Source organism: Acomys russatus, chromosome 5, assembly GCF_903995435.1.
Source record: "Acomys russatus chromosome 5, mAcoRus1.1, whole genome shotgun sequence".
Taxonomy (NCBI): Eukaryota; Metazoa; Chordata; class Mammalia; order Rodentia; family Muridae; genus Acomys; species Acomys russatus.
In genome coordinates, this window is record NC_067141.1 from 43,386,946 (window position 1) to 43,410,865 (window position 23,920).

Genomic DNA, 23,920 nt, shown 5'->3' on the forward strand with positions numbered 1-23,920 from the left:
ATTATTTGAAAAAAAATATTGCTAATTTTATTTTAAAAACTTAAATTAGCTCATATTTTTTACTTTTAAATTGTATCTTTTCCCTATATTTATTTGATTAATTGGATGTCCTACAATACAAACCACTTGTATATGTTCTTTGCTCATTTCTGTAGGGTCTCTAACATTTCTCTTGCAATAATTGTTTCAATATGTGTTAAATTCATCTACCCATAAGCTATCATAGTTTCTGTTTTTATGTACTGAGTTATTTTCAATAAGAAAAAAGATAGTAAGAATGCTACAATAAAGGTGATATCATAAATCATTTTCTTCTCTAAACTGGTAAAAGTTAAATTGGTTTTACAATTTTTTCAAAACATCGTTATATTTACTTATTCTATTTGTTCTTTCAAATAATACCTATAATCTTAAATTCTGATAGAAGGCAAAAATCCATTGAGGTCCTAGTTACAATAAACTTGTACATTTGTAAAATAATTTGTTTCCCATTCTTGTCTCTTTTATTCGGCTCTTGGAACCTTTTGCTTTTGTTTTTAGCAAGCAAAGGAAAGAACCCAACAGCTCCATCCTCCTCCAGAGTGTCTCAGAAGCTGGAGCAACTGGAAGCTGCAGTTAGACTCCAGCCTTAAGCAAGATGGGTACCCAAGATGGTTTCCTCTATCTTGAGCCATGCCCTTCAGTGTTCCTCCCCCTGCCCCTCCCTTTAACAGTAGCCTGGTTACTCAGGACTGCAAAGGATGAAGTAGCTAGCACAAGGCCTTTTCTTTCAGGCTCTGCTGACCAAATTAGTCACCTGCCAGTCCCGACTCTAGAGACAGGGAAATAGTCACCTCTTGGTGAGGGAAGAGCAGCTGCAAGTTAGAAAGTCTGTTTTCTTGCATTGACCTTGGAAAATTTCTCTTCAAAAGAGTTTTTTCATGTTGACTTATTATAATTGTGTGGTTTTCTCCTTTACAATTTACTGACTAGTTAGTGTTGGATGAAGGAAAGCTTTTCCTCATCTTGGGTACTTCTCAGTTTAATATCTTGGTTCTTCTAAGTAGGTAATCATACTATTTGAGAGAATAATAGCATTTTCTCTTCTTTTTCAATTGTTAAATATTATTTCATAGCTATTTTTCTGGTCAAGATGCATAAGGTAAAACCAGTAGGAAGCCACTTTTATTTAGGTTCTGTTGTATACATTTCCCTTCCCCTCCCCTCCCTCCCTCCTCCCCCCTCTCCTTTCTCCCTTCAACTCTTTGTTCTTGAGGTGAACCCAACACTTTTCAGACTACTCAAGTGCCTTAAAGCGGAGATGTACCCTTCAGTCCTGTTGTCTAATTGTTAAAATATAAATATATTTAAAGCTATAAACTGGACTTCAAAAAAAAAAATCAATGCTCAATTTCCAGAGCTAAATTAAATCCCATACTTGTGTGTGCTCATCAGATAAAAGTAAATAGAAAGGTGGTTTTCATTTTGTGTAAGTTTCATTCAAGGTGGAGGCAATAAACAAGCAAGGGAGAAAGTGATTAATATGTCTTCAATAGTATAATATTTTCTCCACTAAGAAGTCCATTAATTTCCAAAATAAACCGTAGCTATTAAACATCCAATTGATTCTCGCAAGCAGCAAGTATCTCTTAATAAATATAAGACATCATAAGTCTCAGCAGTCCCTTCTCTCCAAGACTGACTAATGCACCAGATATGACGAGGTGTGTACACAGGTAGGATTAGACTATGAGTCTTCGTACTTACAGGTGGTGGATAATCATACTGCGGAGCATAATCTTCAGAGTACGTTGTCAAAACACACCTAGGAAGGAGAAGCCAAGATGTCAGAAAGATGCCTACCAAAGGAAGATACTGACACGAAACAAACACATTTCAGGGGAGATTGGCACTGATAAAATCTTTAAGTCCAGTCATCTCAGGACCTCTTCTCAGTGTGACCTATCACCAGCAACAGCCCTTCATTACTTCTAATTCTTCACAAATCGCCACCAAGACCCATGTCTGCATCTCCAGGTGCTCTGATGTCTCCAGATTCTCTCCATCGCCTGCTTGCTGCCTGAAAAAGCCTTTGACCTCGTGTCCCACACTCTGTTAGGTAAAGAGATTGTGGTCGATACCCAGGTGGCTAAGATCACAGAGTGCCCCCAACCTCCACCAAGTATATAAGCCACTGTAGCCCAGTTCAAACAGAAGTTCCTAGAGTTCTGGAGATGAAGGTGCATGCTATGGGAACCACAAAAGCTGGCATACTAAGCCTACAGGGGAGAATTTTAAGTATAGATAAAGAGCAAGAGAAGTGATCCTAGGTTCACTGTATATGCACATTAGGAAGACTGGGGAACCCCAGTTACAAGGCCAGAGAAACTTGCAAGAGTTTCTGTGTTTTAGAGCTCTGGGTAAGGAAGACGTGATTTTCTATAGGAATGAAGCCATAGTTGTGTTCCCAGCAATATTATAGGAATGGATGGTCAAAGAAAATGTCTAGGTTTTTGTTTTGTTTTTCAAAGTAAGAGCATTCAACAAGAATCTCAAAACAACAAAATCCAGCTCAGGCATGCTCATGGATACAGGTGGCAGACTTAGTCTAATGGTAACCACCGATTCTTGCCAGCTCTCTATGTTGCGTCTTGAGCAGTGGCAGCACCTGGGGGACTGAGACTTATGTGAGTTCAGCCTTCCCTGGGTTTGGAGGAAGACCCCAGTGGATACCAAACTCTATGGATGCTCAAGACCCTTCTGGGACTTTGTATTTATGTATAGCACATGTACACCCACCTACACATTGTATGCCTTCTCTAGATTGCTTATACTACTAAACATAATGTAAATGTTAACTCAGTAGTTCAGACACTACGTGGTGGCAGGAATAATGATTTTTAAAAACCTGTACATGTTCAGCAGAAAGTTGTTTTACTTCCAATTACTTTCAGTCCATGATTGGTTGAATCTGCTGATGTGAAACCTATGGATATGATTGTAGTTAGGTCCTACCCCCAAGTCTACTGAATGAGAATTTCTATGGGCAAGGCTCAGCATTCTGGAGTTTAACAATCTCTCTAGATACTTCTGATACACACTTGCATTTGAGTACTGATGATTAAAAGAACAAATATAGAAATTCATATGAGGGGAGAAAAGCCTTAAAGGAATAATAGAACATATAATATAATATATAACATATAATATAATACAATATAATAGAATAGAACATACGTGATATAACAGTCAAGGGGCCATGTTAATGTTTAAGATTTAAGCAAAGAGAGGGATAAAGTGATGAGGAGGGATTAGGAGAGGGTTAACTAAAACTAAGACTGTATGAAGACATTTTATGAAAACCCACTGCCTTGTAAACTAATTAAAAATATAGTTAAAAAGTTCAAACATAGGTAGCCTGCAAGGAGGAACAATGCTTCTACCAGAAGACATGGGATATTAAATAAAAATCTCAGCGTGTGGGAAATCTCTTACTGAAGTTATTGGTGTCAGGGAGGTCCCAAAGGTCCCCTGAAAAAAAAACTTCAAACTATCGTCACTGCTTTTGGTTGTCCACTATAGCTAGATGGTAAGATCATCTTGTCAAAGCCGTTTGTTGAAGGACACAGAGGAAATGAAATAACTAACTTGGAATCTCTCCCTGCTAGATAGTTTTCATAGTACTAGAAGATGCTATATATGGTAAGTCGCTGGGAGAAAAAAAGCCATCAATAGACTTACCAATAGTGGACTCTGCATGTTGTAATATCAGCCTCCTTATACCATAGCAATAGTGGCAGGACTGTTATAGTCAATAGCTTTCCAGTTGGATTTGAGGATGGCCCCACAGAAGGAAATTCATGCCTGGTACTGTAAACCTGATAAAACCCCATAGTTGGGGAGGTCAATGGCCCTAGGGAGTAACTTACTACTGTCTTGATAATTGGGCATGTTATTAAACTACCTTGTAAATATTTATGTGTATACCAATAAATTTGCACAGCTCTCAACCTTGGTCAGAGAAGCTTCTTTTTTGCAGTGAGTAATAAGCAATCATTGCAGAGTCTCATAACAGTTCAAAAGTACTGAGAATAAGTGACTGAACTCAGGTCTAAATTGGTTACCTATCAGCATCCATCCATATACCTCAAGGCTCAGGAAATATACTGGAAGCAAGGGGCAGAAAGAATTTAAGATCTTGAAGATGGGGAAGAGTTCTGTGTAACGATGTCTTCTAGACACAACATCTTCACTGCACTCATGATCTCACAGCAGCTGTGGTCATTAGCATAAGACACGACACATACAAGACTAAGTCAACCAATGGCCCAGCATGAAAGAGCTAAAGGCAAGTGATGGCTGCTGGAGGAAGGAGGTAAGTTTTCTTCCTCAGGGCTTTGACCATGCTTTGGTGGATGACCCTATACTAATGAGAATGCAGGCAGCAATAACTGGACCCAGTGACCAATGGGTTGATAGAAAAATAGAAAAAGGGGGAGGAAGGAGGAGTAGAAGCAGGGGGAAAAAAGAAGGTGGAAGGTAGACATATGCATGGGATCCAGGGGTAGTGAGGAGGTTGGATGTGCTTAAGGTAAATTGTTCACATGCATGAAATTGTCAAAGGATAAATACAAATTATAACATAGATCAGATGCCCAACTTTTAAACTCTCAAGTCAGTAAATGAAATCCAAGAGAAAGACCACTTAAAAAAAGGAAGGAAGGAAGGAGAGAGGGAAGGAGGGAAGGAAGAAAGAAAATAAAGGAAGAAAAAAGGATTAAAGTAGGAAAAGTAAAGTATTTCATATTGTTTGGCCTTAAATTGCATATCACACTATTTCTTATAGACTAATCTATATGCTTTAATACTTAACAAAATTGTTTTAAAAGAAAGCTTGAAAGCAAAATTATGCAAACACACATACAAGTACTAGTCAAGAGATATATTCTTCTGGCAGTAGCATTTGTTAAAGATAAAAATTTTTAAACCACTAGTTATAGAAATCATTTTAGTATTTTCTGATTCTAGAATTGTAAATAAAAGCCAGACCTTTGCATCTGTTACAATTTTGACTTTGACTCTTTAAGCTTCGGTTTGTATGTGGATAGGTTTTCAAAACCCTGTCAGTAGAGCTAAATCAAAGCCATGATCTGTCAGGGATTACAGGGGGAGAGAAGGTAACATCCCACCCTGATGTGGGGAGATAGGAGGATCTGAACCACAGTTTTCAAGCAGGAAGGACCAGAAGAGGCAACTAAGATACCAGAAAAGAAGAATCCCGGAGCTGTAACACAGCATCACAGCATCAGCAGGCCTCCACTTCTTATCCCACCTCTGGTGTCAATTAAACATTGCTTCAATGGTCTAACAGAAGATGGCACTCTTGAACTAAGATAATGAGCAAACTTCCCATACTCCTCATTTCCCTCTTTAGGATTACCTGGATGGGATTACCTGTGATTGCCACTAGTCCAGGGAAACTCAACATGGAAAACCCAACATAATTAAAGTAAGCAGAGATAAGTAACATTACTATGAGAAAAATTAGAATAAAAATTGAGCTCATGAATATCCTTTCCTCCAGAAACACTCCCAATCACTGAGTGAGCCCTCCATTAGCATTTTTATTGAAAGAGCTACTGCAGAGCCTACAAAATGCAACAAAAATGAGTGTGCTACAATAATTAGAATAGGAATGTAAAATCTTACTTTCCAAAGTTGAAAAAAAAAATTTTTTTAAATCCAGGAGAATCCACAAATTATACCAAGCAAATCCCAGCAAGGTTGTCAGATACAAGGTTATTATACAAAGTAGTTAACCCACCTATTAACAAGCAAAGAATGGCAACAGGTAAGTGGAAAGCTCTCACAATTGTACCACATTCTCTAAGTTTTCTAGAAGAATCCATATAATCAATGCTTTATAATACATCTGAAAAGGAGAAATTGTGATTCTCCTCTTCCCTGTGGGGCTTGCCAGCCCACCAAGGCAAAAGGAACAGGAGAGATGCAGAGCTCGGAAGACCATGAGCACAATGGAGATCAAACACTCCGGGTACCACTTCAGGGAGCTAGTTCAACCTTACTCAGGGAGTACAAAGGCTATATAGTCCTTGAGGAGTAAGTGAGAGGGCTTCCAGGATAGGTGTACATAATTGGTTGAAACTGGGTGCTTTAATGGTGCTTGATCTACATTTGATAACACTGCAGGAACACAGTACCTAATTATCCTATATACACAGGGAGGGAGAGCTGGCAGGGAGCCGTGTCAGGGGTTGTAAATCAAATGTGGTTAGGAGCATCTATGTCTACAGACACTCTCCAGATGGAGTCAGGCAGAGAGTAGGAGGCCCTGCTGGGGAGGGGTTCTGCACCTAATGCTGAGCTCAGAATGGGCATCTGGACTGGGAGGACCACAACCTCAAACAGCAGGGTCCTTCTAACAGAACTTATAAAAATTTTGATGGTTATAGAATAATTCTCTACTTATGAGTGAGATTATTCATTGATAATGATAATTTTTCCATCTAGCTGATTAAATGTCACAAATCAAAGTACTATGGTATTCCCAAAACTAAGGCACTTCATGGACCTTGACAAAAAAATCATAATAGACATAAAATTCCATAGAATGTCACATGGAATGATGACAATTTGGAAAAGAAGTGGTTAAACTCACTCCCCAAGGTACAAAGAAGTAGTCTAAAGTCACAGTAATTAAGACGGTACCGTAGGACTATACAAACAGACCGGCATGATAGGCTACAGAGCTCAGAAATCAAGCTGCTTACATGGGGCTATGCAGCTATGATGGAAAGGGCTTAATGACAAAACATTTAACAAAATGATGCTGCAAGAACCAGCTAGTCTCATGTTACAAGTAACGCATGGACATTACATATGAGATATGTAGTTTCTAAGAGGATGAAACAGAACAGTTTGGCATTTTGTATATCTTTTCTTCTACTGGACAAAACAGTACCTTACATAGTTACAAGAAAAGTTAAAGAAGATATGTGCACACATTTTACCAAAACAGAATTAGTACCCAGAATTTTTTTTAATTTACACACATACACACACACACACATACACACACACACACACACACACACACACACACACACGCCAATAGGAAAATCAACAGGAAATCGTGAAGGGTCATTGCTGTTGGGCAATAAATTCAATCATAAATCCAGTAATTAGTGAAATATAAAGTAAAAAAACAATGCAGTACCATTTTATTTACATTATGAAATTTATTTACATTATTTACACTATGAAAGAATGAGTATTCATATGCTCCTGGTACTTATTAGCGTCCAGGAATCCTGTGCTCCTGGGGTTATAGGTAGATCTGCCAAGTCTAGAGTAGAGCCAGAAGACCTCAGGGTCAGCACACTAATCAGACTCAACGGCAGCCTACAGTGAGTTGACGTCATCATTGGGAACCACTGGGAGGGCCTTTGTGCCCTACCTCTCCCTTCCCTACCTGGAGCTGCTTGGCCCAATGTCAGACCCAGGCCCTCATTATCAGGGATCTCTTTGGGGATTTCCTTTAGTAGAAACTGATAGAAAAGAGCCAGTCACACTTCTGTGCCAGGAGCCACAGACTGTAAAGTCTCTACTTCACGGAAGAAGCTACAGAGAGAAAATGCTGCGGGACTGGAGACCTAACAGTAGGCTCCCGCACAGACTTTCCAATTGTGCCATCGGGTCTTTTAACACACTCACTCTTTGCCTAAGATGACCTTGTATCTCTGTCACCTACAACTACAAGAGTCCCATTCCAGAGTGTGTGGCCATTAATCATTGTAATCATATGACCAATTCCCCTTGCTCAGAGGCCAGACAATCTGATCATAAGCTGGCTTCCCATATGGTTTCTGCAGAGGGAGAATGCTTCATTAAGCTGACACAACTGTCTGGTGTGCTTGAAATTGTTCTCATTATAAATTAACTAATTAGAAGTGTGTGTGTATGCACGTGTGTGTGTGTGTGTGTGTGAGAGAGAGCGAGAGAGAGAGAGAGAGAGAGAGAGAGAGAGAGAGAGAGAGAGAGAGAGAATTTATCGGGTACAAGTCAGTCTACATGAGTCAGATAAATGCTGAAGCACAGATAAAAACGGCCTTTCTGGAAATAAGACCAGATGCTAGTAGATTCATGAGGACAATGCTATGCTGTCAGGGTGTCTGGAAGTCGGACAGCTGGCTTTCATCTAGCACCACCCATAATTTGCCACACATACCCTCATTGACCTCTAACAGGTGCAAAGAACAACTAAAGGTGTTTTGTGAGAAGAGCAAGTCTAATATTTATCATCAGGGCCGTGGCATTAGTTAAAGTATCTACACGTGCACTAACACAAGGCAAAAATGTAGACGGGTGACAGGATGATGCACCCCAACACACGGAGTTCCCCCTAACTTCCAAAAACCTTAAAGCTTAATGGCTTATTTCCTATTTTGTCGGAGGCACAGGGGGCTATTTTCTTACCACATGTCCTAGGAACAAGGACACAGCACACGTATCACATCTTATGGTGCCATCTAAATACGAGTGACTCAAAGAGAAATAGTTAATTTCAAATTAATCTCTTCCCTGGCAACAATAGAAGTACTTATTATTAAGACAACTCTAGTCACTGACAGCCAAGGGGTGTCCATATTACGGGCGACAGGAGAAAGTTTACGTACTCTGGGAAATTACATTCCATTGTGATGCATAATTTTATTGTAAACTGCATGCTGATCTGGATACAATGGTCCAAGTCTGTAATCCAGCATTTGGGAGGTAGAGGCAGGAGGATCAGGAGGCCGAGGGCCATCCTTGACAGCATGGCAGGTTGGAGACTGGCCTGAGTTAACGTGAGACACTATCTTCCCCTGCCAATCTTACACTGAGCTGACTAGAATGCGCCTGTCATTTCTTCCGGCATCTCCCTCCTGATTAAGTCAGATGGAATTCAGTTGCTGTTCAGCAGCATTCAATTACAGGCGGCTTTTAAGAAACTATCTCCTAAGAAGCCAATGAGAATGTGATGGAGAACAAAGATGAGTTGCAGGACAATATGGATCTACCGGTAACCCTGACCCAAGGTCAGTCCTTGCTGAAAATCCCTAGCAGCTTTGTAAGTGTTCTCCCTCCCTCTCGGGAACACTAAGATGTAACCCAAATGTTCTTGTTTCTGCTTTGCCCTTGAGTCATTCTGGAGCATTCGGAAAGTCACTCAAACACTCTGCATCTTAACACCTCCCATGCATATTTATTCCATAAATATTTATGAAATAGATAAGCGGATTAATTAACAGGGAATCAGATTCCTTGTTTCTCTGCCTTAATTTCTTCCCCTACACCGATAAGGGCAACCCCACCCAAATGACCTTGGATGGCTCTTGGGAAGGACAGGATACAGAGGAAACATAGAAGTTCTGAAGGACTGCATGTGTTACTTAGATTTAAGTGTGAAACACAGGGTATTGATTGATGAAACACTCTGTCCCTTCCTGATTTCTAGGTCCCTTCCTGATTTGCGGAAAGTCACAATATCCCACTGAACCCTATTTGATGAGAAGTGTTACAGCATATAAAGTATATTCTTTATACTCTTAGAAGAAGAGTGTTAGCCGGGCAGTGGTGGTGCATGCCTTTAATCCCAGCACTTGGGAGGCAGAGGCAGGTGGATCGCTGTGAGTTCGAGGCCAGCCTGGTCTACAAAGTGAGTCCAGGACAGTCAAGGCTACACAGAGAAACCCTGTCTCGAAAAACCAAAAAAACAAACTAAAAACCAAAAAAACAAACCAAAAACCAAAAAACAAAAAACAAGAAGAGTGTTCAGTTGTAAGATGGAGAATAGATGAAAGGGACAAAACCGGAGAAAGAAAAACCAGCTCGCATACTGATATCAGCTACCGAGGATGAACCCATCTGTTCTCCAGTCTCAGACACCTGACCTCTAATGCAGCCTCAGCAAATGGCCTCATCCTCCTCTGGATACCTAAGCTGGAGGACAAGGAACCAACCTGAGGTCATCTCACCCCCATAATTAACCAGGAATCCAGCAAATGTCAGTTCTCAATGCATCAAGAAGCTGCACCCTTCTCTCCTGCCACGCCACCACTGCTGGAAAGCGGGTTCTTGTCTTGGTACATTCCAGAGTCTCCTGATGGCGGCCTCCATTATCTGCTTTCTTAAACACATGTATCTGATTTCTTCTTTCCTGTATTTGAAAACGTTTCACATCGCTGGCACGATGAAACCCTGATTCCTCCCACGGTTTTCAGGGCCTGTTCGCTCAGCTGTCATGACCTCAGACAGGTGATAGGCCCCAGTTGTCCTGCCTCAGAGTGTCCCATGTCCCCTGATGAAGAGTGTCCTTTTCTCCCATTGATCTAGCAGCTCAGGTGTCACTTCTTCCTGGAAGTCTTCCCAGTCTGAGTCACCTCGCTGCCCTGTATCTTGTGTTCGCCCCAAGTGTGCAGCAGTTTTCTGGTTGCTGCGTTTACTAATCCAGCCTTCTCCCTTCTCTCATTTTTTTCCACCTAGAAGCTGAAGACAATACTGTAGTCAAGGTGACCCTGCTAGAGTCTGCTCACGAGGTGTAGGATAAAGATCCTAGACAGGGCTTCCTTTCTGCTCTTCACTGTGTCCCTTCTAGAACAGCTTTATGTTTGCAGCGTAGGAACCAACCTAAGACTGTAAAGATGAAAAGTAGCTAACTTAGGTTCCTTAAGATATTGGTTAGCATCAGACCAGCCATGGACTCCTTGCCCTTAAAGTTCATGCCAAGTGGCCAAATGGATCCATGACTCAACTCCTAGCTAAGTTTTATGTTTCTTTTAGCTGAGCCTTTCTTGCTAATTCACCAGCACTGATGACTTTCCATGCAAATGAGCCTGTCTTCTCCATCTATACTACTAATGTCGAATTTCTTGGCTGGTGCAAAGTAGGCAGTCATCAAATGGGTATGTTGGAAGAATTTTCAGAAGCCATTTGAAAAAATAAAGTATCCGTGTTTACATATTACTTTATGTAAATGAAAGCACAGGCCCAAATATAGACAGCAGCAAAAGTTTCTGTAATTCTAGAAGGTTCTTATTTTCTTAAACAGTATCTCTACCTCAAAGATGTACTACCCACCGAGACCAACTGAAGACTTGAAGTGATTGTCTAAATGACAACTGCATAACTTCTAATGTTATGACCGCAGTCTCATCCTAGCTTAAGCCCTACTCTCCCTGGGTGTCTTTTTGCCTCATTGATCTGGCAGCTCAAGGTCACCTCTACCGGAAACTCCAGCCTGGGACATAAGAAAGTGGCAGATGCTTGTGAACTTCCTCATGACCTCACCACTCATCTTGGGCTTTGTTGTGGTTGCTGTTGTAATACAGAGTGCTCATGGTTTTGGTGTGTGGTCAGTGAATTTATTAATACAGCCAAACTCACAGAACTATCTCCCGGCTGTTGCCTTTTATTTTGTGGCTTGATTCAATCATGATGCACTCTCTTAGCAAAATTCAAATGTGTAATCCTAAAGTGTCAATACAACACCTAACTGCACAATAGATCTCTAAAATGTAGTCATCCTTCAAGATGGGAATTGTGTGCCCTTTGATCAACATTGCTCCACGTACTCTACCTTCTAGTCCTTGGTAACTACCGCTCTATGATCTGATTCTAGAAATTTGAACTTGTACATCTCCCTTGTAAATTAGATAGTGCAGTACATTTTTGTGTGTATAGTTCACTTGACATGATGCTCTCTGATTTCACCTATAGTTTTCAAAATAAGACTTCCATGTTTAAGGCTAAATAATACTCCACTGTATACATATACCATGAAGTCTTCCATCAAAGCATTCCTAGTTTGATTCTCTATCCTTGCTTATTGTAGTTTATGCTGCAATAAAATCCAGTGTATAAATCTTTCTGTGAGATATCAGTTCATCTCCTATGGGGATATATATATATATATACATATATATATACATATATAGATATAGATATACATACACACACAAAAATGAGGACACTACACCATAGCACAGTTCTATTTTTAAAATTCTGAGTTATTTCCACACTATTTTTCATAATAGCCTTTGGACTCTACATGCTCAGCAATATAAAAAGCTCCAGTTTCTCCTTATGCATAGTCAAACTTGGCATTTTTGTCTCTTTGATAATATCTAAGTAAGAGGAATGACGTGTGTATATATGCTTGCGTGTGCATGTGCATATGGAAGCCAGAAGTCAACCACAGGCTTTGCTCCTCAGAAGCTAGCCACCTTGTTTGAGACAGGGCCTCACCCATTAGGCTAGCTAGCTAGTAAATGACTTGCAGAGGTCCTCCTTTCACTGACCAATGACCTCCAGGGATTCTCTCATGACAGTCCTCCGTGGATCCTCCTGTCACTGAACAATGAGCTCCAAATGTCCTCCTGCAATGACCAGTGAGTTCTACGAATCCTGTCACTGACCAATGAGCTTCAGGGTCCTTCTGTCTCTGCCTCCTCAGCACTGAGATTATGAGCACACGGCACCATACCCAGCTTTCCACATGTGTGCTAGAGATGAAGCCCAGCGTTTTAGTTTGGTTTTAGTTGCTATAAAAATACACCATGACCAAGACAACTCTAATCAAGGAAAACATTTCACTGGGGCTGGCTTACAGTTTCAGAGGTTTAATCCATTGTCATCATGGCAGGAAGCATGGCGGCACGCAGGCAGACAGGGTGCCGGAGAAGGAACTGAGAGTTCTACATCTTGATCCACAGGCAGCCAGAAGGAGACTGTGTTCCATACTGGGTGGAGGCTGAGCATAGGAGACCTCTAAGCCCTCCACACAGTGACACACCTACTCTAACAAGGCCACACCTCCTCCAACAAGACAATTCCTAATAGTGCCACTCCCTTTGGCCAAGTATGAGAGCAACGCTTATTCAAACCACCACATCTAGGGACTTGTGTAAGCACTTTACTGTCTGAATCCTCAGGCCCCTGAATTTGAGTTTTGTTTTCCTGATTTGTCAGGTTGAGCCCCCTTTTTTTTTTTTCATATACCTACTGCCCATCTCTATGTTTTCTTTAGAAAAATGGCTATTAAAACTCATTCCCCACTCAAGCAATCAAAGCGTTTATTAATTTGTTTTTGAGTTCCCAACATTTGACCTGCCAGCATCTCTATTTTGCAATGATAAAACTATACCTATAGGTCTAATATTAGGAGAAATAACCACATAAACATGGTTCTTAGATTTGAAGGAAGTAGCATAAAATAGCCACTTTATTATCTGATCATTTTCTCTGATCAGGGTGATTGGGCTCAGTGGGGTTTTCTGTTCTTCCTGATGTCAGACCACTATGCTATCCAAGATGGCTCACTTCCACTTGGGTGCTTCTTCTTATTATGTAAGAACTCGGCTGGAGATGTCAACACAGTGCATTGTCTCACCTCCGCGCGACTGCCTTATGCATTTTAAGCTTCACAGTGTATCCAGGAATCAGAGAGTAGAGATCGTCAGTGTTCTTAAGGTCTGTACTGGGAAGTTTGGAATCTCACTTCTGCAGCACACTGTCACAGCCATCACAAAGCCAGCCCAGCAGCGGGGGGGGGGGGGGGGGGGGGGGAATGACTGCCAGCTCTTTCTGACACGGGCACAGAGAAGAGAACTATGGCAGCCACCTGAAAGGCTGGTACCCACAATAGGTAATCAAGGATGCCTAACTCTAGCATCTTGATTACCTCTTTGAGCATGTCTAAAAACCCAAGAAGCCCAACTTTGTGGATGGACCTAGAGAGGCTACTGTAATGGACTCAGGTGTGGAAAATAAATATGGAACAAAGGGCAGTGTGAATCAGCCATTAGTCAGCTGTTACATCAAACCTCGAGATCCAAGAGACACTGCATCACACGCTTTGACATAAATTTTGTTATCAGATTATTTGAATTGCAATGCAATGATAGCAAATGGAACAAGTTATTACCAGGTGCTAAAGCAACCGTTGCTAAGGCACACAACCCAAATTTCATATCAAATTGGGACTTGTACCATTATCCCAAATATCGCTGTAGGGAAAGGCATCGCACTGATCTGGGAGCAGTATACATCAGCCAAGCAGTGATACACTACATGCAGGAGTCGTGTGAGGAGAAATAGTACTTAGTTGGCTCTGAAGCCATTCCAGCCAGTATAGCCAACTAGAAAGGCTCTCAGCCCTCCAAACATCCCACTCTGGGGCCAGAAGCATGATCACATGATCCCTGCCTCAGAGGGGAAAGTGTCAAGCCAGAGTCTACGCATGGCTGAGTAACCAATAGGCCCACTTGATTGAAAATGAAGTGATTTATTTGAACTTTAGGAGCTTGGTACTCACAGTGGTTAATTTTCTATTAATTTGACTGAGCCAATAGATACATAGTTAGTCAAACATTATTTCTGTGTATGCCTATGGGATGTCTATGAAAGAGACACAATTAGACATAGTAAGGATGTTCCCCCAGCTTCTACCCTACCACCCATGTGAGAGCACACCCTCCAGTGCGTGGACAGTCCCAACAGAATAAAAAGCAGGACCATATCTCTTCTCCTTGTGCTGGGAAGTCATGGCCTCCCACCCTCAGACACCTGAGTTCCTTGATCTCAGAACTTGGGATTCTGAACTTGCACTCTATCCCCATGTTTACAAAAAAAAAAAATGATGTACAGAGAACTAAAATTCATATCAAAATTCTAGTCATTCTACCATTCTTCTGAATAACAAACATCTCAGATCGCAAGTTTTGGTGTTAATAACATTTTATTACATTATTTTGTGGGTGTGCTCACATGTGGTGGTTATTTGTGGACATCCAAGGACAGCATCTGGGAATCAGTTCTCTTTTTCCATTATGTGTGTCCTGGGGTCATTAGATTTGGTGGCAAGTGCCTTTATTTGCTGGGTCATCTCACCAACATCTAAATGTCTCATCTCAAGTCCTGACTTGTTATTATGTACTACCTGTGAGAGTAGTAAGTAACACTAAAATATTACTTTAGTCTCTGTGCATATATTTTACTCTACAGAATGCAAATGAATCAATTTAAAGAACTCTTAAGAGAAATGGATTAAGATATATAAAGCCATTGGAATAGCGTTGATTCATAATTAGCAATTTGCTTTCATTAGTTTTACTTGCATACAAGCTATTGGAGCCCAACTCAAACTTGAATAATAAAAGGAAATACTCACATATACAAAAGGATGTCTTCAGATCTCTTGCTTTCTAGATCTACTTAACTTGACTTTCTGATAGCTGTTCTCCCATGAGCAAGATGTCCTCTGAACTTGAAACTGGGGCAGGAAGAGACATTGCCCCAAAACTCTATTTATTATTATAGCATGTTCCCCAAATGTCTCAGTCTGGATCATGTGACCAACACCTGAGTCTGTGGGATGATAATAGGAACAGAATCAACCTGGCCATTGCATGGCCTAGCTGGGTTACAATGGACGGAGGTAAAGGCTGCCCAACAGAGCAAGCCTAGACAAACAAACGGTTCTATAGGAGGTAGAGATAAGACTTGGTGGCGCGCACCTTTAATCCCAGCACTCGGGAGGCAGAGGCAGGTGGACTAATGTGAGTTCGAGGACAGCCTGGTCTACAAAGTGAGTCCAGGACAGTCAAGGCTATGCAGAGAAACCCTGGAGAGAGAGAGAGAGAGAGAGAGAGAGAGAGAGAGAGAGAGAGAGAGAGAGAGAGAGAGAGAGAGAGAAGAACCAAGTTCAGATCTGTTTGCCTTCCATTCTGTGGTCTTTCCGCCAACCCCACACCCCTTGTCACAGCTTCTTTATTATTATCTACTCCACATCCTCACAGAGACATTTTTCCCCAGTGTTTTCCTTCTTGAAATATGCTCAGCAACTAGATGGTATTTCACCAAGAGACTAGCCATCACACAGTAAGTAGAAAAGAAAATAAATGCTTTGCTTCATACTTTCAGAAGGGAAAAGACAAAGAGAGCAAAAACACTCTCATGATTTATGTGCAGTCCCTTTTTCCTACAAAGAGTGCAGCAGGTTTTAGAGATGCCGGCTGCCCTGTGAGAGGAACGAACTGCAAGCCTAGCAACTGTGGTGGCCCAGCTTGCTCCCACTGCTGTGAAGACACCACTTCACTCACGTGGAGAGGAGCTTCTGCCAACAGTGGACACTTAGCTGCCTCAACTACCCTTTGGTCTCATTTAATTTGCCTATTTAGATACCTTTCCCCTTTCAGCCATCAAATTAGCATAGTAAAAAGGGTTTTTACAGCTCATTTGGTTCAAACCTTTCATGTTCCAGATGGAAGCAAGAGAGGATTATTAACCTAGAGCAAGGTCACCTAGTAGGTTCCCTATTTTCCCACACTGTACTCTTTCTGAGAAGTCATTTAGTGTCAAAAGCAACCCAGTGACTAATGCACTGTTAATTTTTTTTTTCATCTGTATTCTGGAAACAAGACACCTATTACAAAATTTCAATAAATATGCACCAGTCACTCCCACAGGAGGCAGTGAGATTTGATAACAATGACAAGATGAAGGACTCAGAGCTGACCTTGTGCAAAGTCTTCCTTAGGTATTTCCCCACTCAGCAATGGGTGCTCAGTAGCGTACTCCTCTCAAATAATGCCAGCCTCTGTGGGCATACTTCTCATTCCACAAACACCTTGTGCCACAGTTGAATTTCCTCTACCCAAAAAGGAAAAGAAAAAGGAAGGAAGAAGGAAGGCAGGCAGGCAGGCAGACAGTAGGCAGTGCTGACTTCTCCTATGGACTCTTATCACATGACCATACATAGGTACATAGGTGTAGGTGTGTGTGTGTGTGTGTGTGTGTGTGTGTGTGTGTGTGTGTGTGTGTGTGTGTGTGTGCGCGTGCGCGCGCGCGTGCATATCTTCTTATAACTAAGACTTTTGATAAAATGAGTTTGTAGTAGATAAACAGTCAAGGACTCACTTACAAGCAAGTTTCCCACATCTCACAAACATTACTTCCAAATTAAGCTAAACTTATTTTAGAGGCTTGGAGCATATTCAGTAGATATATGTTCCCATTCTTTCCCCTATGTGTTTTAAGGAACTGTGCAGCCACCCTGACTGCAATCGTGGAGTAAAATTAACGTATATTCAAGACTGTAATTCAAAGACCAAAAGCAAAAATGCACAGTTGGCATCCAAAAGATATTTGAGCATCCTTGGCTTTCAACCCTCCTATCAGCAGCCATGGTCAAGACCTTGACCATGCTCAATGCCTTGAGAAACCTACTGGTAAGAAAGAACTCTCTCACAAGAGTGGAAACACTAAATAACTCAGCCACCAAGTCTACGAATGTCATTTCAAGCTTATGTCTTTGATGTCAATTTTAGTCTCCATCTAATGACTTATTTTGTTACTCAGGGGGAGCTTTGTTACTAAAGGGGGAGCTATTGGATTGTCCTATAGGATGGGATCGGAGTAGTTCAACAACGGCTGTCTCACACTGGAGAGGGGAACATCAGGTAGTTGCTCAGCATATGAGGCTGGATGTCTTTCCTAGCAGTCCTGAAATAGAGCTGAAGAATTCCTAGAGAGATGCTGGGGTTTGGTCTGTATTGGAACCCCAAAGAAATTGGTTCTCACATCAGTGAAGGGCAGCCTCTAGCAGGTGCTTCTCACATTTTAGGATGTGACTCCTGCTTCAAATAATCTAATCAAGAAACACTCTCACAGGAGTGGCCAACAGTTTGTTTTAGTTGATTACAGATGCCATCAACTTGGCAAATCAAGACTAGCCATCACATTTCTCTTTGACAATTCTTTCCTTTTTCCTCAGCCCATAGCCTGTGAACAGGACATTGCTTATGTCTCAGCAGTGTTAAAGTAGTGGTATGAAATCCTATGGTTGTTCTGATAGCCAGCATTTCACTGAGGTATCTGCCACCAATTTATGAATAGTGTTTTCTTCATATTTGTGCAAAGTGGTGTAGCAGCCGTGGTTTGAGTCATGAGGAAATGAAGCAGACAGACCAACACCATTATAATATAAATGGCATTGTCTAGAAATTAAGGTAACAATGCATCCTAACTAGTAAGGCTTTACCCACATTCTAATTTTGTTCCTTAAGAGATAACATGAAGTTTAAATTTACATTATGAATACAGCTTTTCTTTTATAAGCTGAGGTACCTTATTTTGGTCCATTGAGCAAACTCATTCTTATTCATTGCCTTTTAAACTTGACATTTAACTTCCACAGCTGTACCGCTAGCAAATAGCAAAAGAATTTTTAATATTCAAGAGGGTAGATTTCAAATCACCACAGAATTCTACTGTATGTGGCATCCTGTAGCTAATATACATTTGCTGAAAGGAAGAATTACATATGAAATTAGTTCAAGAGGCTTTAAGTTGCTCACATATTTATTTCCTTGCTCATACTCACAAATCAAATTACACAAACAAGTAATTCTTGCAATTCAAGCTAGTGTTGGTTTCTGGAAGGATGTCTTCTAAAGCATTTACTAAAATAGATTTGAAAATATTTGAATCTACAGGCCCTGAATCCCTAAACCAAATACGAATTTGGCATCCCTCTTCCCTTATAATTTTCTGTGCAACCATAGAAATAAGTAACGTGTTGAAGATGAAATTGAGCTACAGCTACAGCCAATCAGGCTCTCCACAGCCCAGAACTCACAGGGGACAGAGCCATGGCAGCCTCGCCCTTTGGAGAACAGAACTTAGCAAGAAAGACAGGAATCTAGATTATATAAAAAGATGACCAATGCTTAGACAAGAGGTTCACAGTGCTCTGGGCATGCACAAGGAGGGACCAACGCAGGTTGTGGGAATGGAGGTGACATTGTAAGGTTGTCAGGAGAAGATGATCTATCAGGAGAGACTGCATGGCTTTAGAATTAAACCTGAACATGTACGTTGTCATGCTTCTTCAAAGACACCAAAACTTCAGATTGTATTTATTCATTTAGGAATATATGTATATACACACACACACACACACACACCTATGTAATAGCAATTAATAAAAAAAAAAAGAGAGAGAGAAAAAGAGGTCATGAATTTGAAAGAAATCCAGGAGGACAGTTTGGGACAATTTGGAGGGAGAAAAGAGAAGTGGGAAATATTGTAGTTATAACCTCAAAATTTTTAAATATACTTTAAAAACTTTATTTTTAGACTCCTTTAGAAGTTAGAGCCCAAAAGAACACAGCAGAAGAGACAGAAGAAACAACCTTTGGGAGCTCAAGAGAAGAGGGATAGTTGGTTAATCCTAAATCAGGAAAAGGAGTTGGGAGGAAATATTTGCTCCAACCCCTCCCTCCCTCCTAGCCCCACCCTTCCTGAGCAGGAGTCATACACAGGAAAGGGTAAAGGAGAAAGTCCTTGGTCAACAACACAATCCATCCAGTGACTCTACAGTGTAGATTTAGTACTGGCATCCCAACAAGATCACCCTTGCCTTCAAGGCCAACGGTCTGTCACCCACTAGCTGAAAGACTGGGAGCCTCCATTTGGAACCTGCCTGGTGATGCTGCTTTGGAAGGATCACCTGCATAGATGCCACTGATGAAGCATCAAGTTAGAAAGCTTCAAGATCATAAATAAGCAAAGACTGATTGCCAGCCATGAAAACTGTCTGGGATAGATAGACAACTCACAAGGGGGGGGGGGGGAACTTAGAGAAAACAGGCTATGCATACTGGAAAGAAAATAAAGAAAAATATTAATATTCCAGATACAGAAGAGAAATTCTTGTGGGTATGAACTCAGATAACAAAAGGATCGAGAGAGAGAGAGAGAGAGAGAGAGAGAGAGAGAGAGAGAGAGAGAGAGAGAGAGAGAGAGAGAACACCAAGAAAAAGCCGGGCACAATGGCATATGCCTTAATCCTAGCACTCCAGGAGTCAGAGGCAGGTAGATCTCTGTGAGTTCAAGGCCAGCCTGGTCTATAAAAGTGAGTACAGGACAGCCAAGGCTACACAGAGAAACAACAACAACAACAACAAAGTCAAGAAAATCAGAGGGTATAGACAAGCAACCCTCAAATAAAGAATTTGCAGGTACATCCAACAGAGTGGTTATAAGGCCAGCATCAGCACTGTGAGTCCCGTAATACACAAACATAGACTTCTCATGATGCTAATGAATTTATTTCTGTGTATTTATACATTAGGAATGGGATGCTGTGTCTTCTTAAGGAAGATGAGTGGGTAAGAATTGTTATGCAATGACAACTCCCTTTACCCACATAGGTAAAGACATCCACGTGTTGCTCTACAGTGGATTCTCTTTGTTCACTGCCATATTCTAGGGCAAGGTCACAAAAACTGAATTGGCAAATACTGAACCATCAAGAGAGCAAAGGAGATGTTAGGTTCCTGCAAGCCTATGTTTTGGTTTTGGTTTGTTGTTATTTTGTTTTGGTTAGAGACAGAGTCTTACTGTGCAGCCCATATGGCCTCAAACATGCAGTCCTCCTGCCTCTGCCTCACAACTGCTAGGATTATAGGTGTGAATGTATCTCACCTCTAAGCCTCTGTTCCCACTTGGTCATCACACAACCTTATTGTGTGTCTCTGCTTAGAGACACCTTATTTAGAATATATTTGTGGCTCCAGACCATCGACTTTAACCACCACTACTCTATAACTCTTGCCTGAATGAAGCTTCCTTAATGCTTGGATTTCCTTAACTCCAAAAGGCACCCCGGGGCGCCCCTGCACAAGGCATTGCTCCAGCTCTACATTTAGGCATGATATTTAATGGGACTGACAAAAGGCACGGAATTTAGCAAAGCACAGCACTTAGTGATCCGCGAAAAGGATACGTGCTCACAGTGTGAGAGCCACAACAGCAACACATTTTTTTTTTTAAACCTCAGATAGAAGTGTGTGCACAGGTGACCAGGATTATCTGCTCATGCCCCAGATGATTTCATCTGCTTCACAAAGTATTGATTTTTTTTTCAGTGCATATTTGTTTTGCCTGTTTTGGAGAAAGTTCCCACTATATAACCCAAGCTGGCCTGGAACCCATAACACCGTCTCCTCAGTGTCAAAAGTGCTGGCAATACCATCACGTCCATCATTTTAAGATTCAAATAAATGTTAGAGAGGAGGAGAATCCACAAAGAAGCACTGTTGTAGTCATTACTATTGTTATTGTCATTATTGCTACTTGATGCTAGTGCCTCTTTATGGACAAAAGTCTGTTGTTAAAGGGAAGTGTAAGACATCACATAAAGGGCATTTTGTTGACCTTGGACCATTCCTTTCTCCAGGAAACAAAGTTGTGGAAACAACATTCTGGACAGTCAGCAGCAATTTAGGGACAACTCACGGCTTTCTCTGATTTGGTGAGGATTCCACATTAACATCCCGAAAGCCTGTAGGAGGTAATTCAGGGTCCCTGTAAAGCAAGACAGAAATATATCAGCCCGCCACATTTCACATTTCCAAGTCATTGAGAACTACATTAGGGATGATGACTTTTAGGGAAAAAATTTTAAAATTTGCAATGTTTATATACTTTGAAAACTAAGATAAACCACTGTGATTTTAATATATTTTGCCATTATTTGGGCCACATTTTCCAATAGTTACAAAGCAAACCCTCAAGAACTCTCTTCTCTCTCTAGAGAAGTACACACACACACAAATATCTCCAGTGCCCTGTGAAACAGACTTAAAATACTCACAATGGCAAGAGCAGCTAACTAACCCCGGTTGGTGACAGCTCTCCTAATTCCAACCATCCAGCAGCATTTCTAGGCACATTTGCACTTTATTTCTTCTAAATAATTCTCATTTTGCATGCAAGCAGAATCATAGACACCAAGTAACTTTCACAAGAAAGTTGTAGAAGCGAGGTTTAAACCCAGATAGTAAGAGCCCTGAGCCAGAAAGCTATCTAAATAAAATGCAAGCTTTAGTTGAACACTGAGTAAATTAAACCTTGATTGGTGACTGATTAAGGGTGAAGAATCCTCTTGCATGTGAGGCAGAGAATAATCAGAAAGGGACATTAATGACTCGGGCTCGACACATGGCTGGGACTACTTGCATCTTTTCCTGTGAATATAAAACCCTCCCTGGGTTGTTGTGAGGCCTACAAGTAAAAGAAGAGACAATAAACACCTTTCCAAAATCCCAGGACATGTTGTTTTCTCATTGACCAAGGCCTTTTTCTTCTTTTCCACGAAGTCTTTGTTTAAAAACACCTGGGACATCTGTTCATGTGTTTCTGATATCCACACCTGGAGAAATAGAAGCCACATATAAGAAAAATTAATTAATCACCAACAAGGTCAGCCACTAAAATATTTTCTTACTAAGGCATATTCTGATTCTAATCACTGACTCCAGGTGACATTTAAGTCATGCTATTTCATCATAGATATCCAAAAATAACAATCCCTGTGTGTTGTTGAAAAAATGGGAGGTATTTATTCAACAAGGTACTGACGCCTCCTAGTTCCTTTTTTAAAAACAATTTCGGAATTGATTTTTTTTTAACTTCCCTAAGAAAACCCAAAAGGTTTTCAAAGTCTTCAAACATCACTGTTGCTATCATCAGTGTTAAATTTGGGGATTATCAAGCAATTATTACTATGAGGGGCCATCTGAAAATTATAACACATTCTTAGACCATGTGCAGAAGCATTATGGGTAGCCTTTAGGAGACCTTAGGAATGGAAGTTGTTCTTTCTAAGAGCAGGAGACTGTGGTGAGTTAAAGATTCAGTATTTTTACCATAGAGTTGTAGATGATCAGGACTCTAGAGGCCCAGAACAGAGAAGCAGAATTTATCACTAAGAAAATGTATTATTTTCCTAGTCCAGAAGACTAGAATTCCCAAGACAGCCAGTGAAATACATAATATTGTGTGTGTGTGTGTGTGTGTGTGTGAGAGAGAGAGAGAGAGAGAGAGAGAGAGAGAGAGAGAGAGAGAGAGAAAGAGAGAGAGAGAGAGAGAGAGAGAGAGAGAGAGAGAGAGAGAGAGAGAGAGATTTTAGAAACCTGAACTCTTCCACTGCAGGATTATCATAGCTAAAGTCAAATGTTTCTGTACAGTTTGGATAGCACAGGCTCTGCTATAGCTAGTCAAGGCGTTTCTAACCCATGACTCTGGGCATGGTTCCTTGATCTAGGCCATGGCCTTCCTGCTCCATGACCTCTATGACCACTGATCTCAGAAGACCACAACCTTCTGAATCACAGGGCCTTCCCAGATTACTTTCTCAGCTCTGCTCCATATGCCTTCAGCTGAGTTAGTTTTCTTCTTAGATTTTCCTACTTACAAATTAGGAGCAAGAAAACCTAGATTGGGCCTTCTGGATCTTAGCCATCATTTTGTTTGAAGGTATAAGATTTTTAAAATTAACTTCCCAGCCCTCTGAAGGCTATATGAAGCAAAGGTGTTTCCAGATATGGGGAGTTTTAAAGGTCCATGTAAGAGTTAGACTATAGTAAGTGGTAGACAAAGAAGTAAAGAGAGACAAATGTTATCCACTGATGTTAGGTTTTCTTCTTCTCTTCTTCTTCTTCTTCTTCTTCTTCTTCTTCTTCTTCTTCTTCTTCTTCCTCTTCTTCTTCTTCTTCCTCCTCCTCCTCCTCCTTCTTCTTCTTTCTATTCTCTTCTTCTTTTCTTCATTAACAGAATCTCACCTTTCAGCTGGACTCACGGAGTTATGGACTATATTCTACAACCTCCCTTCATGCTTAGACAAGGTATACACTGCACTATGGAGCACTAGTGAAAGTCAATGATACAGCTTCCTGAAACTGTCTTATATATTCCTGTTCCTATGACAGAGAGGGACCATTGTGACTGGTATCCAGCAGCCATTCTGGATCTTTCTCGAGGTACGGCAGAGCAGAAAGCTACAAGAATAGGTCTCTTGTGACCATACGTGAAAATT

The 23,920-nt window shown here is 41.0% G+C and overlaps 1 protein-coding gene across 1 annotated transcript in view; it reads right to left on the reverse strand.

Moving 5' to 3' along the window:
• Cfap95 (cilia and flagella associated protein 95) overlaps window positions 1-23,920 on the reverse strand; it is an 83,509-nt gene that overhangs the window by 13,297 nt on the left and 46,292 nt on the right. The window contains exons 3-5 of the mRNA XM_051147113.1: window positions 22,137-22,255; window positions 21,340-21,408; window positions 1,747-1,804 (exon numbers count right to left, since the gene is read on the reverse strand). Coding sequence (XP_051003070.1) covers window positions 1,747-1,804; window positions 21,340-21,408; window positions 22,137-22,255 — 246 coding nt within the window. The remainder of the gene's footprint in view (window positions 1-1,746; window positions 1,805-21,339; window positions 21,409-22,136; window positions 22,256-23,920) is intronic.